Source organism: Astyanax mexicanus, chromosome 4 (assembly GCF_023375975.1).
Source record: "Astyanax mexicanus isolate ESR-SI-001 chromosome 4, AstMex3_surface, whole genome shotgun sequence".
Classification (NCBI taxonomy): domain Eukaryota; kingdom Metazoa; phylum Chordata; class Actinopteri; order Characiformes; family Acestrorhamphidae; genus Astyanax; species Astyanax mexicanus.
The window spans coordinates 26,962,072-26,977,788 of NC_064411.1; the positions used below are offsets into that span (position 1 = coordinate 26,962,072).

General features: G+C 37.1%; 1 protein-coding gene across 2 annotated transcripts in view; it reads right to left on the reverse strand.

The window, feature by feature from the left end:
• pard3ab (par-3 family cell polarity regulator alpha, b) overlaps positions 1–15,717 on the reverse strand; it is a 228,054-nt gene that overhangs the window by 22,623 nt on the left and 189,714 nt on the right. For both annotated transcript variants that reach the window (XM_049478959.1, XM_049478958.1), the window contains one exon: positions 6,329–6,452. In XM_049478959.1, coding sequence (XP_049334916.1) covers positions 6,329–6,452 — 124 coding nt within the window. The remainder of the gene's footprint in view (positions 1–6,328; positions 6,453–15,717) is intronic.

Below are 15,717 nucleotides of genomic sequence, written 5' to 3' on the forward strand. Positions count from 1 at the left end.
TAGAACAATTGAATTGAAGCACACATATCAATAAATTATCGTTCGCACAGACAAAAAAAAACAACAAAATCAATCAAACACTATACTAGGTAGGGCTTCGTACAAATAATTTAAGTAAATACAGTGTTTGATAACAAAGAAAAGGCGAGTCAATCATGCACTTTATGATGCAATTTAGAAAATCCTTCATATGAAAAACACACAAACAACACAGGTTTAAAAGATCCATTAAGAAACTGGTCTATCCAAGCTTGATCCACATTATGTTGCATAGCAACTGCTGCCAACTGTTGAACAAAACTGGAAAACTGTAAAAACTTACCATAATACAGCATAATGAGAAAGAAACATTTCTAAATTCCCGTGATATTACACTGATATTCCAAATGTTATGGGAAACTACTACTTTTAATGTAAATAAAGAGCTGTGTGTCTGAATAATGTTTTAATGATTGAGTAAACTGCTTTGTTCATTTTGTTCATTAATAAAATACTGTTAAATTAGAGAGAAAACCTACCAGACTCTGCTTTTAGAATAAATCTATTAGATCTTGCAGAAACGGTCATTCAGGAACACTAATGAATTTTACAAAAGGAAAAAAAATGCTGCTTTAATGTAGTTTGATTTCGACACAAGTAACTGTCCTGACAGGAAGACCTTTTACAGTTGCAAAAATAAACATAAAAATAAAAATATTAGTAGAATATGATATAGTACACTTCTGACAGAATCTGTAGAATTACAGTTGTTTGCTACAATTTCTCATTAGTTTGAATTAGCTGCACAATATTGGAAAAATGATATTTTGATTATCTGCAATACACAGCTCTGGAAAAAAAAAAGAGAGAGCACTTAAAAATGAGTTTCTTTGATTTGACCAAATTGAAAACCTCTGGAATATAATCAAGAGGAAGATGGATGATCACAAGCCATCAAACCAAACTGAACTGCTTGAATTTTTTTTGCACCAGGAGTGAAGTAGCATAAGGTTATCCAAAAGCAGTGTGTAAGACTGGTGGAGGAGATTAAAAAAACAGGGTTATTCCATCAAATATTTCTAAACTCTTATAATATATATAATATATAACTTTATGAATATAAACTTGTTTTCTTTGCATTGTTTGAGGTCATAATCTTTTTTTATGTTATTTCAGACATTTCTTATTTTCTGCAAATAAATGCTCTAAATTACAATATTTTTATTTGGAATTTGGGAGAAATGTTGTCTGTAGTTTATAGAATAAAACATCAATGTTCATTTTACTCCAACATAAACCTATAAATAGCAAAATCAGAGAAACTGATTCAGAAACTGAAGTGCTCTCTTCATTTTTTCCAGAGCTGTATATTGTGTTTTCTAAAGAAAAGTACATGCATATTTAATTGATTTCACTAGGAGTCAATGATGCAACATACCGTAACATCAAACAATGAACTCTGTATATCTATTAAAAAAAAAAAAAAAAGCCAAATAAATGGAAATTGGCATATATATATACTTTGCCTCTGGTAGTTTTGTCAAGTATAATAATATTGTGCAAATTTTCATTTTGAATCCAATAGTAAAAGCATGATAAACTTGGTTAAATGTGCCTTATGTGACACTACACATCCTGTGATGGGACTATTGTGCATGCACACATTGTGAAGACGATGCTGAAATTATATGTTATGCAGCCCTAGTTTAAATGGGATATTTTATCAACATACTGTAGATCCCCAAGCCCAGCAGTTATTACTTAAGAACAGATACTGTGGGACAGTTGCAGAGTGGTCAGTTAACAACAATTCATTCATGATTGGATGCTTAAAAATAAATGTGATTTTAGATCAGTGTGACCCAAGACCTCTTTGAACTCCTTGAACTGAAATGGTTAACTTTATTTCAGACTTGTTTCAGTGGCTCAAAAAAAGACACAAAAACATAAACAAACAAAAAAACACAATACACTTAAGTTAGATTTTTCTCACCAAAAAATGTAAGTTTTGAAAATGAATATACAGGTGCTTCTCATAAAATTAGAATGTAATTGAAAAGTTACTTTATTTCAGTAGTTCAGTTCAAAATGTGAAACTCCTATATTATATAGATGTATTAAACACAAAGTGATCTATTTTAAGCATTTATTACTTATATTGTTGATTACGGCTGACAGTCAATGACACCCAAAAATCAGTGTCTCAAACAAATTTGAATATTATATAAGATCAATTGGTACTTTTGGCAGTGTGGGCAGTGTGCCAAGTCCTGCTGCAATATGAAATCTGCATCTCCATAAAAGTTGTCAGCAGAGGGAAGTATGAAGTGCTGTAAGATTTTGTGGGAAAACAAAACTGCACTGACTTTAGACTTGATAATAAAACACAGTGGATCAACACCAGCAGATGATCAGCATGTCTCTCCAAACCATCACTGATCATCAGTAAATTTTACATTTCATTTGTAAATTAAGAGAGCAGAGTCTGGAGGAAGAGTCTTGAGGTCTAGTGTGAAGTTTCTACAATCAGTGATGGTTTGGAGAGAGAGGATTTCATTTTCCAGCAGGACTTGGCACATTGTTCACACTGCCTAAAGAACCAATTGGTCTTCATTAGTAATATTCTCATTTTCTGAGACACTGATTTTTGGGTTTTTATTGGCTGTAAGCCATAATCATCAACAATAAAAGAAATAAATGCTTAAAATAGATCACTCTGTGTTTAATACATCTATATAATATATGTGTTTCACATTTTCAACTAAATTACTGAAATAAAGTAACTTTTCAATGATTTTCTTTTTTTCTGAGTTGCACTAGTATATTATATTCTTATAGTATCAATGTGTAGTATCGATTTGGGACACATCCTATTAGCAAGTGTGTGTAGCTGAAGGTTTTTGAGACTTTTTAAGAATGTTAAAAAATATGACAGATATCTTTATGGTTCTTTATGGTATTAAAAGTGGTTCCTAAGTGGCTTCCCTCAGAAAAGAACCATTTGAAGCACCATAAAAGTCTTCATTCATTAACCGGGTACAATCATTAACAGTACTTATGACAGAATGTCTCAACTAATTATCACTAGTTAATAGTAAAAGACATTATTAATCATATATATAAATATATATATATTTGAACTAATGTCTCAGTTTATTATTATTTACAAATTTCTTAATCATTAAAATGTAGTAATGTTTAATAATGTCAATTTCCATATTTTTCCCCACTATAAGGTGCTCTAATAATCGTTTAATTTTCCTCAGTTTAGTTCTTCAGCAGGATTAGCATTAGCTGCTAACCGCACTAAGCACTGCTGGAGCAGATTAGCCACTAACCATGCTAAGCACTAGCTCTTTCATTGGACTGTAGCCTGCTTTTAAACCCCGGCTAGCACTGGTAGAGCAGTATTAGCATTAGCCATTAACCGTGCTAAGCGCAAACTTTTTTGCTGTTTAATATTGAGCATTATCAGCCTGTAGTCTGCACATTTACAGTGTTAAAACAAGCTACGTGAGAAAAAACACTAGCTAATATCGCCCTGGCTTACTATAAAACTCAGGGTTAATCAGTATAGCTCTGTTGGGCGGCATTAGCCACTAACCGCTAGCACTATTAGGCTAATGCTCCAGCCTTAGTTTAGTGCTGGAGAAATCTGTAAATCTGAGCTTACTGTAAATAAATGGAGGCGCTTTACACACTTAAATATGTTGAAAAAAAAAACAGTTTTCAGAAGAGAAATCTGTGTATATTACAGTTTTGTTTACTTAGCTTAGCTTTACTTAACTTACTTAGGTATGTTCCTTACTAGTGTCGCATTATGAGCCTTATAGTGTGAAAAATACAGTAATAATTAGTTGAGACAGATATGTCTTAGCCATTTAAGAATGTTTATTACTGCTGTAAGTACTGTTATTATGAGCTTTACTGTAAAGTGTTTCCAGTGCAACATTAAACTAATTAATTAAACTAATGATCAAGTTCCTGTTGAATCAGATCCACTGTGTCAAACTGCAGTTCTGCAGGACCGTTAGCTGAGAAGCTTTGTTGTAATGTATCTTAACAGAGCTGGAGCAGTCCAACTAAAGCCAGCGCCAAGTTACTGAGTCACTCTGCTCAACACAAAACCCTGCAGTGTTTTCCTGCTGATTCCGTACAATATGCTCCATTAACAGAGACTATCACCTGTTAGACAATCCATAAACTCAACAAAACAAAACACTGAAAATACAGACATGACAGAAAAGTCATGGCACAGCAGCTGAACAACTGATCACGAAGAGCTGATTTAAGAGACAACATGGGAACATCCCCATACTGTATATGCTGTGAGGTGTTATCTTGTAATTGAAGTTCTGAAGTCCTTGATCCACGCACAGTGGACAGCACTGTGCAGTGCAGTGGGTGGAAATGATGGTGACCAGCAGCTTCTGGCTGGAATTGACCATCCAAACAGACAATCACATTCACATTTAGTCTAGGAGACCCCACAAATGTATCCCACAGCTCAGTGTGGGGCTCTTTAGTTTCCAAAGGACATGGCAAAAGTCATGGGACATAAAATAAAAGACTATATCGACGATATTAAGTGTCTGTATGTTGTCACTGTAGAAGATCAATGACAATAATACTGGAGAATTCCTTTAGCAGAACACTCCCTAAAATGTATCGTCTCATTGTCTAAAATTTTGCTTAATATACTATCTTGTGGTGAATGGAACAAAATATATATAAAAAAAAACATTTGAATCCAAAGCCAATAAAAGCTACTTTGTAGAAAAAAAAAAAAAAAGACTGGTTAGAGAGAATGAACTCTACACTGACATGCCATGCTATGTCCCATGACTTTTGTCACATCCCATGTAATGCTGCATTGAGCTGTGGGATGTGTGTACTAGTGCATTTTAAAAATTTGAATATCATTGAAAATTAACTTTATGTTAGTAATTCAGTTCAAAATGTGAAACTCATATATTATATAGATGTATTAAACACAGAGTGATCTATTTTAGGCGTTTATTTATTTTATTGTTGATTATAATGATTATGGCTTACATCCAGTTAAAACCCAAAAAATCTGTGTCTCAGAAATTTAGAATATTATATAAAACCAATTGGTACTTTTGGCTACAGTGTGGGCAGTGTGCCAAGTCCTGCTGAAAAATAAAATCCTCATCTCCATAAAAGCTGTCAGCAGAGGATGTTGTTAGATGCACTAGTATGTGGGGTCTCCTACACAAAACGTGGATGTGATTTTTGGCAGAGATTGTCTGTTTGCATGGACAATTCTAGCCAGATGCCACCGGTCACCATCACTACTGATCACTTTCCACTGTGGTTGGTAATGTGTTCAACCACGCTTACCAGATAACACCTCACAATTTATACAGATGAAGGCATTCCCAAGATGTCCTCTTATGGAACGCTCCATGAGTTTATTAGTTTACCTACATACATACATATATACATAAACACTGCTGTCCCATGACTTTTGCATTTCACTGTATATTACTGTATATGCAGGGTGTTTTAAGCCACTCAAGAAAAATTTTGGGACTTTTGGGATTATTAATCACTGTTTTACCATCATCATTAATACACATTTAGGTTTATACAAGACATGAAGGTTCACTTGTCATTTTAGATCATAATAAATAAATAGAAAATATTTATACACACTGTAGACATGGTGACATCTTGACCTTTTAACCAGCACTGTAAATCAGAATAATCAGAGGACTAAACCAAACCAAACCAACGACTGCGTTTACACTTTACATCTCAACCATTGAATTACGCAGAAATTCTGTGGAAAATTAAGGTGGAATTCCTCTTTAAGGTGCCCATCAACACTTGCTCTTAAACATCTGTGATCGTTTATAGCGGCACAGAACGTTCACACTTACTGCGACCGACAAAACCTGCTGAGAAAACCCTTCACAGATGTGAAAAGAAGGTGCAAACAGACGGATGAACAACTGGATGGAGGTGGGTGGGTGGTTTGGTTGGCGAGTGGGTAGATGAATGGATGAGTAGATGAGTAGACAGATGGGTGAGCGCTCCAGACGAACAGATGAGCAGATGGAAGGATGATTAGCCGTGTGCGTGGGTTAGCATTGTTAGCATGTGAGTTCGTGTGAGTGTCTTAGAGAAACGTCCATGCTTCGTCATGCAGTCTCAGTCCTAACGATGCACGTAGCATATTAGCGCTGAGTATTAGCGCTTAGCATTAGCGCAGATGCTGCTGCAGCTCCACGCGGCCCAGGCCTCCTCAGATATCCCCACCGGAGGAGTCTGAACGGCACGTGATCCCGAACACGGACACACACGCGCCGCCTCACACACTCACCCATGGCTGCTCCAGGCTGTAGGTGCGCTGCCGGTCATCGGGCTCCTCGTCCTCCTGTCTGGACTGCTGGAACTCGTGGCGTAGGCGCTGTATCCGGTCGTGGTTGCTAGGTGCCAGCCTACTGCTGTGGAGAGACAAAAGAGAGGACATGCATTCAATCATTTATTCATTCCTATATTCATTTCATCAAATATACAGCTACTGTATACAACACTGTACTGTAGAAACTGTTTTTCCACATGCTATTCAATACAGATCCATAAAAAAGTGATTTCTAACAGATTTAGTGCATTTTCACACCTGTAGTTGTGAAAGTTTCTATGATAGGGATCAGTTGATGAGTTTGTTTACTTGGAGCTTTTTTACATTTTTGCCCTCTGTTTGGTTTGTTTTCACACAGGCACAAACATAAACGCACCAAAATGCGCACCAATAAACCACTCAAGCACATTGTCTCCTGATCTGATTGGTCAGAGCTGTCTGACATGGGAGCAAGAAAGTAAATATAGAGAGAAGATTCAGTGTTCCAGCACAGTGTATATCTGTGCAGTGTGAAACTGCTTTAACATAGAGCGTTGAAAATTTCAAACACAGTGTTTCCAATGGGATGTGCAGAACAGAGTTGCATGGCTGTGAGCAGTGAACGCTGCACATACCTCGCTCTTAGTGTGTAAACAGCATGGAGCAGCAGAGAAGGATTGTTTATAGCTGTGGTAATTAGCGCTATCTGGTAAATATATTGTATATTTGATAGATGGGTCAGATTGAGAGCGGGTCACGTTCTCACCACAAGCAAGCCGCTTCAGAGTTCGCTTGGGTTGTTTTGATCCGCACCAGAGTGTGATTACAGGGTACAAACCAACCAGAGTCCGTTTTTTTTAACCGGACCAAATAGTGCTGGTGTGAAAACGCTCTTACTTACTGTCTGTTTGAATGGACAACTCTAGTCAGAAACCACCGGTCACAATCCACCGTCATTACCACCCACTACACTGAACTGTCCAATGTGTATGCTAGTTAATACTTTCTTTAACATATTCTCAGTATTAACAAATACTGATGCTAAAACTGATGCGGTTAAGTACAAGGAAGTACTGAACTAGAAAATAAATATGCTACTAAGCAGAGTAAGTACTAAAACATTGATGATAGTTAGCATGGTATGTACACAAAATGACTGAACTGAAGAAAAAAAAATACTGAGTACTTAGGAAGGAAGTAGGAAGCACTGAATAAAAAAGTTTGGTCAGTACAAAGAAGTACTGAATTAAAGTACAGTAAGAACACAGTTTTTAAAATACATTCACATTAGTAAGTACAAAGTAGTACTGAATGGAAAAAAAACAGACACTAGTACAACTCTGGAAAATAAAATAAAAATAAGAGAGTACTTCAGTTTCTGAATCAGTTTCTCTGATTTTGCTATTTATAGGTTTATGTTTGAGTAAAATGTACATTGTTGTTTTATTCTATAAACTACAGACAACATTTCTCCCAAATTCCAAATAAAATATTGTCATTTAGAGCATTTATTTGCAGAAAATGAGAAATGGATGAAATAACAAAAAAGATGCAGAGCTTTCAGACCTCAAATAATGCAAAGAAAACAAGGTCATATTCATAAAGTTTTAAGAGTTCAGAAATCAATATTTGGTGGAATAACCCTGGTTTTTAATCACAGTTTTCATGCATCTTGGCATCATGTTCTCCTCCACCAGTCTTACACACTGCTTTTGAATAAGTTCAGCTTGGTTTGATGGCTTGTGATCATCCACCTTACCCTTGATTATTTTCCAGAGGTTTTCAATTTGATAAAATCAAAGAAACTCATCATCAGCTGTAAGTAGAGCAGATACAAGAAGGTACTGACTTAAAGAATGATGTTACGAAATATATCAGGAGCAAGATACTGAGTAAAAAAAACACTGATGTTCTGAATGATGTACTGAATTGGAAAAATGCTTTATGCTAGTAAAAATACAGAACTGAATACAGAACTGAAATACAATATATATATATATATATATATATATATATATATATATATATATATATATATAAGTTGTACAAAATAATATATTGAAAAGACACTGATGCTATTAAACACATGGAAGTACTGAACTGCTGAGAGACAGATGGCGTGAGTTTCAGCTCTATAAACGCTGCTGATGCGTGTCCTCCTGCCTACAGTCTGATCACTGGGTCAGTGGGTCAGGTGTGACCCCCCGTGTCCATTACACCCCACAGCCTTTTATGGGCGCAGGTGGTCACATGCTCACACGCACTCACGAGCTCCAGCAGAAAGGGGTAAAGGTAAGCTGTTGCCGCGGAGACGAGCATCACAGAGCGGGGTCTACAGCCACGGTCTAAGTTGTATATGAATGCTGCATATGAAACCTGTTCCTCAGCCTCCATTGTCTGCAGTAGCTAGTAAAAGAAAATCCTCAGAAATCATGTCTACGTCAACTCATGAATTAGTATTCATGGCCCCGCCCCCGCCAGCCAGAGCTAAAGCCAGGCAGCAATACTGTCTCGAGTAACAATATGTCAGAACAAGTTTGTTCATGTGTTATTTGTGCAAACAACACATCAGAGATAGAAAGGTGGACTTTTATATGAGGTAATTAAGGGTTGGCTAGGGTCGCGCTCCAATACACTACCGCCCTTATAAGGAGATCGGGAGTCCAAGAACGGGCGGAAAAAAACAAAAACAGGTGGAAACTAAAGTCACGTCGAGCGGGACACAGAGAGAGAGACAGTGGAAGAATATTTTGTGTAAGTAACTATAGGTTGGATCTCCGGTGGATTCTGCATTTTGCATACAGTGTTTTATTATTTTAATCATGAGATTAATAAAAGAGTTCTGTTTACACTACTTACTTAGCTAGCTTTTTTGTGAAAGTAACTATAGGTTTACATAGGATCTCCGGTGGATTCTGTGTTTTACAGAGACTCTAATGAGTTTGCCATTTGTAAATCAATAGATCATTCTATATGTAATACATCTATAATAATATACAAGTTTCACATTTTCAACTGAATTTCTGAAATAAAGTAAATTTTCAATGATATTCTAAGTTATTAGACCACCAATCCCGGAGTGAATAGTTAAATCTGAGACCCGCGAACTGAAGGGAATGGGATCTATAGAAGAAGTAACGCGTGTTTCTGTCCCCGGGTGATAAATCAGAGCAGTGTACGCAGTGCAGGATGACGTATTGTCTCGGTTAGCGCTGTCTGCGCTGTAATACGCCGTGTTGCACTCTTTAGCTCTTGTATTACAGGGATAAGTGTGAGACATATGTTGGGCCACCTGGACTGTTAAAGTGTCCGAGGGGGAAACAGCCACTGTAGGACACACTCCTCACCCCGGCTCACACACAGCTGCAGCCATTTAACCCCCCCCCCCACACACACACACACACACACTGCATTGTACATACACATCATTATTACAGAAATATTAGTATAGAAATACCTACATATTTCACAATAATATACTATATCTACCACAGCTAATTGAGCCATTCCAACAAATTATAAGATATCCCCCAGTCCTCAGGTATTTATTTATTTGTATTTTTTTTCCAGCTATTAGTGTAAATTCATTAACACACTATTTTTTTTTAAAGTTAATTTTTTAATATATTAATATATGTTGTATTTAATATTTTTACTATTTTTATATTATTTTTATTTTTTTGATTTAGCAGTGTACAGATCAATTATGGATACTCTCTATATTTTTCTCTTTTAGAGAAGAACAGAGTCCTTTTAAGGACCACTTGTATAAGTTGGGAGGTGCTATCTTGCGAGTGAGGTTGAAAGCTGGCCACTGTGCTCATGGCAAGGCAACACGAAATATAGTAGATGAAGGAAACATTATCACCTACAGTAGACAGCGCAGTGACGTCCACGTTCCATGCAGTGTTCTTTAGTGACCGACCATGGGACATGCCAATAGTCACGGGACACGATAACTAGTCTCAAATACCAAGATATTTGGCATTTCAGCGTATTTACAGTCTTTTTTTCTTTTCTGACAAAATGCAGCACAAAATTAAAATGGAATGTGTGATGACTCCAAAACAATGAAGTAATATCTGCTTGAAAACAAAACCAAAGTTGTATTGTTTATAAATTTTGTTTATAAATTTGTCTGGCCTTAATAATTAGTATGTAAATAATTAATACCGCATACAAACTGTGTGAATAATTCAATATATTTTAATCCATTAATAAAAAAAAAAAATTACTGAGAGCCCCAGAAAAAACCTAAACCTTTACTCCTCATTCATCATGCTTCACTCACTTTTAGTGACTGTAGTGTATCTCTCAGCTTGTCCAGAAATGCATGTGTAAAGTGTGTCCTACTTTAAAGAGCAAGACATATCAAACTTTACATAATGCTTCTTTTATTTATTTATTTTTTTTACAACACTACGCTACTTCATTTTAAGTGCCTGTTTAAATTAATAAATATAAGTCTAAGTGTATTTTTGGTAATTTTTGTTGTTTTAATTGTTTAATTTGTCTGTGGCTTTTAAAGTAACTTTGTGAGATGGATTTAAGACATTTTAAAATATTACAGATTTTTATTTAAGACAATTTAAAAGAATCCTTTTCAAGATTTTTTTAATGATCTGTAGATCCCATATAAATCACAATACAGTTCTGTTTTCTGTTTTACCACACCTAGTAAAAGGCATGTGAGTGTGTGTGAGTGTGAATAAAAGCTCAGTGTAAATTAAAGTGCTTTATCAGAGAGAGTGTGTGATATTCAAGCTGGATCTGTAATATCTGTGTGTTTCTGTACCTGATGTAAAATCAGCTGACTCAGCGCCGCTTTCCGATATAAACTAATCCCCCAGTAAAGCCGGTGTCTCTCCACCAGAGAGAGAGAGAGGATCAATAAAAAAGCCATCAAACACACACCCAATACAGTTTTAATACCGGGTTAAATTAATGATCGATGCATTTAGAGACTAGAGGTTGTAGTGTTTCCTGAAAGTGTAAGTAAATAAGCTCAGAGCAACTAAAGGCATTACACTCGCTGAAACCAGAGGTATCGGTGTGTGTGTGTGTGTGTGTGTGTGTGAGATTCTGTTTGCAGCTCTATGCTAAATGTATTTGTGTGTGTTTTGGTGGAGTGTCTGTTTGTTTGTTCAGTATAAGTCTGTGCGATATCTATTTAAGTGTACATTATATGTCTGCCAGACTGTGTGTGGGTGTGCTCATCAGAGTGTGTGTGTGTAGCTGTTGTCTGTGGCGCCACAGACCGTGAGCTATTCAATATTTAGTTTTAAATTCACTCCAAAATTCCACTTTTAATGGGTCAATATGACGCCTTAAGTCCACTCGGTTCAGACAAATAAAGGATTAATAAAAATATTAAATTTATAAAAATGATTAAAAAGTGTGTAACATTGTCATAAACACCCATATACACACACACTTTTTGGGACAGCAGCTGCATTACACTTTTATTCATAAAGGTGATACAAAAAAAAAACACATTTGATATGCAGCTCTGGAAAAAATGAAGAGAGCACTTCAGTTTCTGAATCAGTTTCTCTGATTTTGTTATTTATAGGTTTATGTTTGAGTAAAATGAACATTGTTGTTTTATTCTATAAACTACTGACAACATTTCTCCCAAATTCTAAATAAAAATATTGTCATTTAGAGCATTTTTTTGCAGAAAATGAGAAATGTCTCAAATAACTTAAAAGATGCCGAGCTTTCAGAGCTCAAATAATGCAAAGAAAACAAGTTCATATTCTTCATGTTTTAAGAGTTCAGAAATCAATATTTGTTGGAATAACCCTGTTTTTACTCACAGTTTTCATGCATCTTGCCATCATGTTCTCCTCCACCAGTCTTACACACTGCTTTTGGATAACTTTATGCTGCTTTACTCCTGGTGCAGAAAATTCAAGCTTGAATTCAATTCAATTTCAACCAAATTCAGTTTGGTTTGATGGCTTGTGATCATCCATCTTCCTCTTGATTATATTCCAGAGGTTTTCAATGTGGTAAAATCAATGTGCGATGGACTGAGTGACCATAATCTGATGAAGATTACGGTAATGACGAGTGTAGTCAACGATCAGAAGAGACTAAGAGACGAGAGCCAGGCAGCAAAATGTTATCTGTGATACATCAGCTCACAGATGCCTCGTATTGCGGACATCTCCATTAGGTATGATGTTGGGAAAGGGCGCCATCTTCTGTACCCACCCAGAGAGAGCAAGGCCAATTGTGCTCTCTCAGGGCTCCGGCAGCTGATAACAAAGCTGCATGAGCGGGGGTGGCAGCATTTTAGACCGCTGGACCACACAGCGCCCTGGTGGAGTCTCTCACTATACTACATATTAATTGTTTTTTAGAATGTTTGTTATGTTCGGTGAGTTGCTTTGTGTTCAGGTGTTGTGCTGAATTCGAGCTCTCTGTCAGAATCCGACTCCCCTTTGTGCAGTATTTTGACTAGGCTGTGTATATGGTTATGCATTCTCTCTCACTTTCTCTCTCACTTTCTCTCTCTCTCTCTCTCTCTCTCTCTCTCTCTCTCTCTCTCTCTCTCTCACACACTTTCTCTCATTCTCTCTTTGTGGTTGAGTGAGGGACTGAGAGAGCATCATGTGATGATGAAGATTACGGTAATGACGAGTGTAGAAGACAGTGATCAGAAGAGACTGAGAGACGAGGCAGAAAAACGTTATGTGAATAAGCTCTTAAAAGCACATACTGAACATATTGCCAGATAATTCCATCCCTTTCTATCTCTCTCTCTCTCTCTTTGTCTCTCACCCCCCCCCCTCCCATCCCCCACACCCACACACACATTAAGAGGGCGCCCGGTTTACAGTTTAGGGCTAAATGCCAGCTCTCTCCGAGGCTGAACATGCGGATATTGACAGCTGCTGTCTGATTTATAAAGGCAGCGGATCCATACTGGAACATACGGGTATATAAAGGATGATCACGCTTTATCGGGTTGTGTGTGTGTGTTGTGTGTGTGTGTGTGCATGTGGTGAGTAAGTGGATGATGACACACTTTGGACAGAGTACATATGCGTTTGATGGCTGCATTAGGGTGCATGGGAAATGGCAGTAAATTGGCGATGCATTGCCTTTGGTGTGCTGGTATGTGTTCAGATAATAACAGTGTGTTTGGATGCAGTGTGAAAAAGCGGGAGTGTGTACGTTTATAAAAGTGTGTTTATGTGTCTACGAATGTAATAGTGGTCATTACACCACTGCTTTCTAGCGTTTTTAGAGGTCTTCTTGCGCTAAAATTTACTTTTTCCTATTTGTAAAATACTATAGGTCTCTGAGTTGTATTTGATGCTGCACATGAAACTCTTCCTCAGCCTCCATTGTCTGCAGCAGCTATTAAAAGAAAATATCCAGAAAAAAATGAGTCGATCAGGAAAAGCACCGCGTCTACATCAACCTGTGAATTAGTATTCATTCATCAACAATACGTCTCATCAGATAGGAGTTAACAGCTTTGGTAACAACATGGCAGAACAACTCATTCCTGTGTTATTTGTGCAAATAACACATCAGTGTTTATATGATTTATGATTTATATGATTTATCCAGTAAAAGCTGAAATCCTCTGGTCTCCCCCACCCATTTTTCTTTTTTTTTTTTTCATTTTTCTTTCTTTCTTTTTTTCACAAAAAACAGCTCACAGAGCATTCATTTGGTTAGAATTTGTCCATGGAGGAACACCACCAGCCAAGTACAATTAAGATAGGTACATGTATTATGTTTAAAACAGTTCTGTTTACTCTAGTTACTAGTTACTCTAGCTAGCTATCTTGTGTAGTAGTGTGTAGTCTTGGCTGCAGCTCAGCCAAAAAAAACCCGGAGTGGATTTCTTACTTTCTACCCACCACTATAGATGGATAGATGGATGGATAGATACTTTACTGATCCCAAAGGAAATTTAGGTATGTAAGTAACTATAGGTTTAAATAGGATCTCCGGTGGATTTTGCCTTTTACAGAGACTCTAAGACTAGATCAGTGGCTGAACTGCACTGTAACTGCATTACACATGTTGTAAAGTAATATATGACTTTGAAAATACTGTTATTAGTGTAAAAATGTTTTTATTTTAAAATGTTCCTAACTGTTGTCTGTCTCACTGTTAGCCAATCAGAGGCAATATGTATGGATATTCATGAGCAAAAGCTGAAATCCTCTGGTCTCCCCCACCCATTTTTCTTTTTTTTCATTTTTCTTTCTTTCATTTTTTTCACAAAAAACAGCTCACAGAGCATTCATTTGTACTAGAGATCACAAGTAGACATTTTAAAATAAATTAAATATATATATATATGTATACACCTTTGTCCAGACACCAAAGATACTTCAATATGTACCATGGTTCAGTAGATCCAGACCGAAACCACCTCTTTTGTTTGGGCCAAACTTTTTTTTTTTTTGTTCAAACTGTGGTTCTTGGCCCCTTTCACATATGCTTCTTTGGTTGAGACCCAAACTGAAAAGTCTAAAAAGTCCAACCCAAACAAAGTAGGTGTGAAAGCTCCCTAAATCTCCAACAAGACAAAAGTTTTATGATGACATCTAAATAAAATCTGATTAAAAGTGATATTTCCTGATTTTTACTAATATTTCACAACATTTACACTCATTAGTAAACACACAATATCAATATATGCTCTCAATAATATTAAACGGTCTGAAGCTATAGCTGATAGAGCATATTAACAACACAACGCTAAAGTGTGTGTGTGTGTGTGTGTGTGTGCTGTTGGGAACAGACACTGCTCGTCTGCCAGAACACACTCCTACACACACTCTCAGAACAGCGACAATCCAGCCAGGCGCCAACAACCCAGCGAGTGGACCTGCACTACAGAACTTCACACAGTTTAAATAAAGAAGCACACAGCGTGGCTCTGCTAATCAAACGCCAGCCACACACACACACACACACACATCCTGTAACACACACTCACACACATTTCAGACTCCTCGGGATCAGAGTGTGAGGAGGGCAGCGTGTTCTCTGCTGCTTTATTTCGGCCTTTAATGTGAGCGGGCATTAATTTGCGGACACGCTGTTATCCGAACTGTAGCTCTGAATCAATAGTGAAGTGCACACCAAGCTCGTTAAGAGCACTAATTACCGGCCCGGTGATTACCAGGCTTCAGACTCCATCAGCGCCGCTAAGCTCTCCCTCTCTCTTTACTGTACGAGGAGCTCGGAGCTCGAGGCTGGGCTGCTGTCCAGCTGTTTAAAGACCAGTGATGAAAAGAGCAATCTGCAGAGTTTAACGGACACTCCACAGCGTTTATCGGAACACTCCAGAGCGTTTAACGCTACGCTCCGCAATGTTCAACACAAGTGTT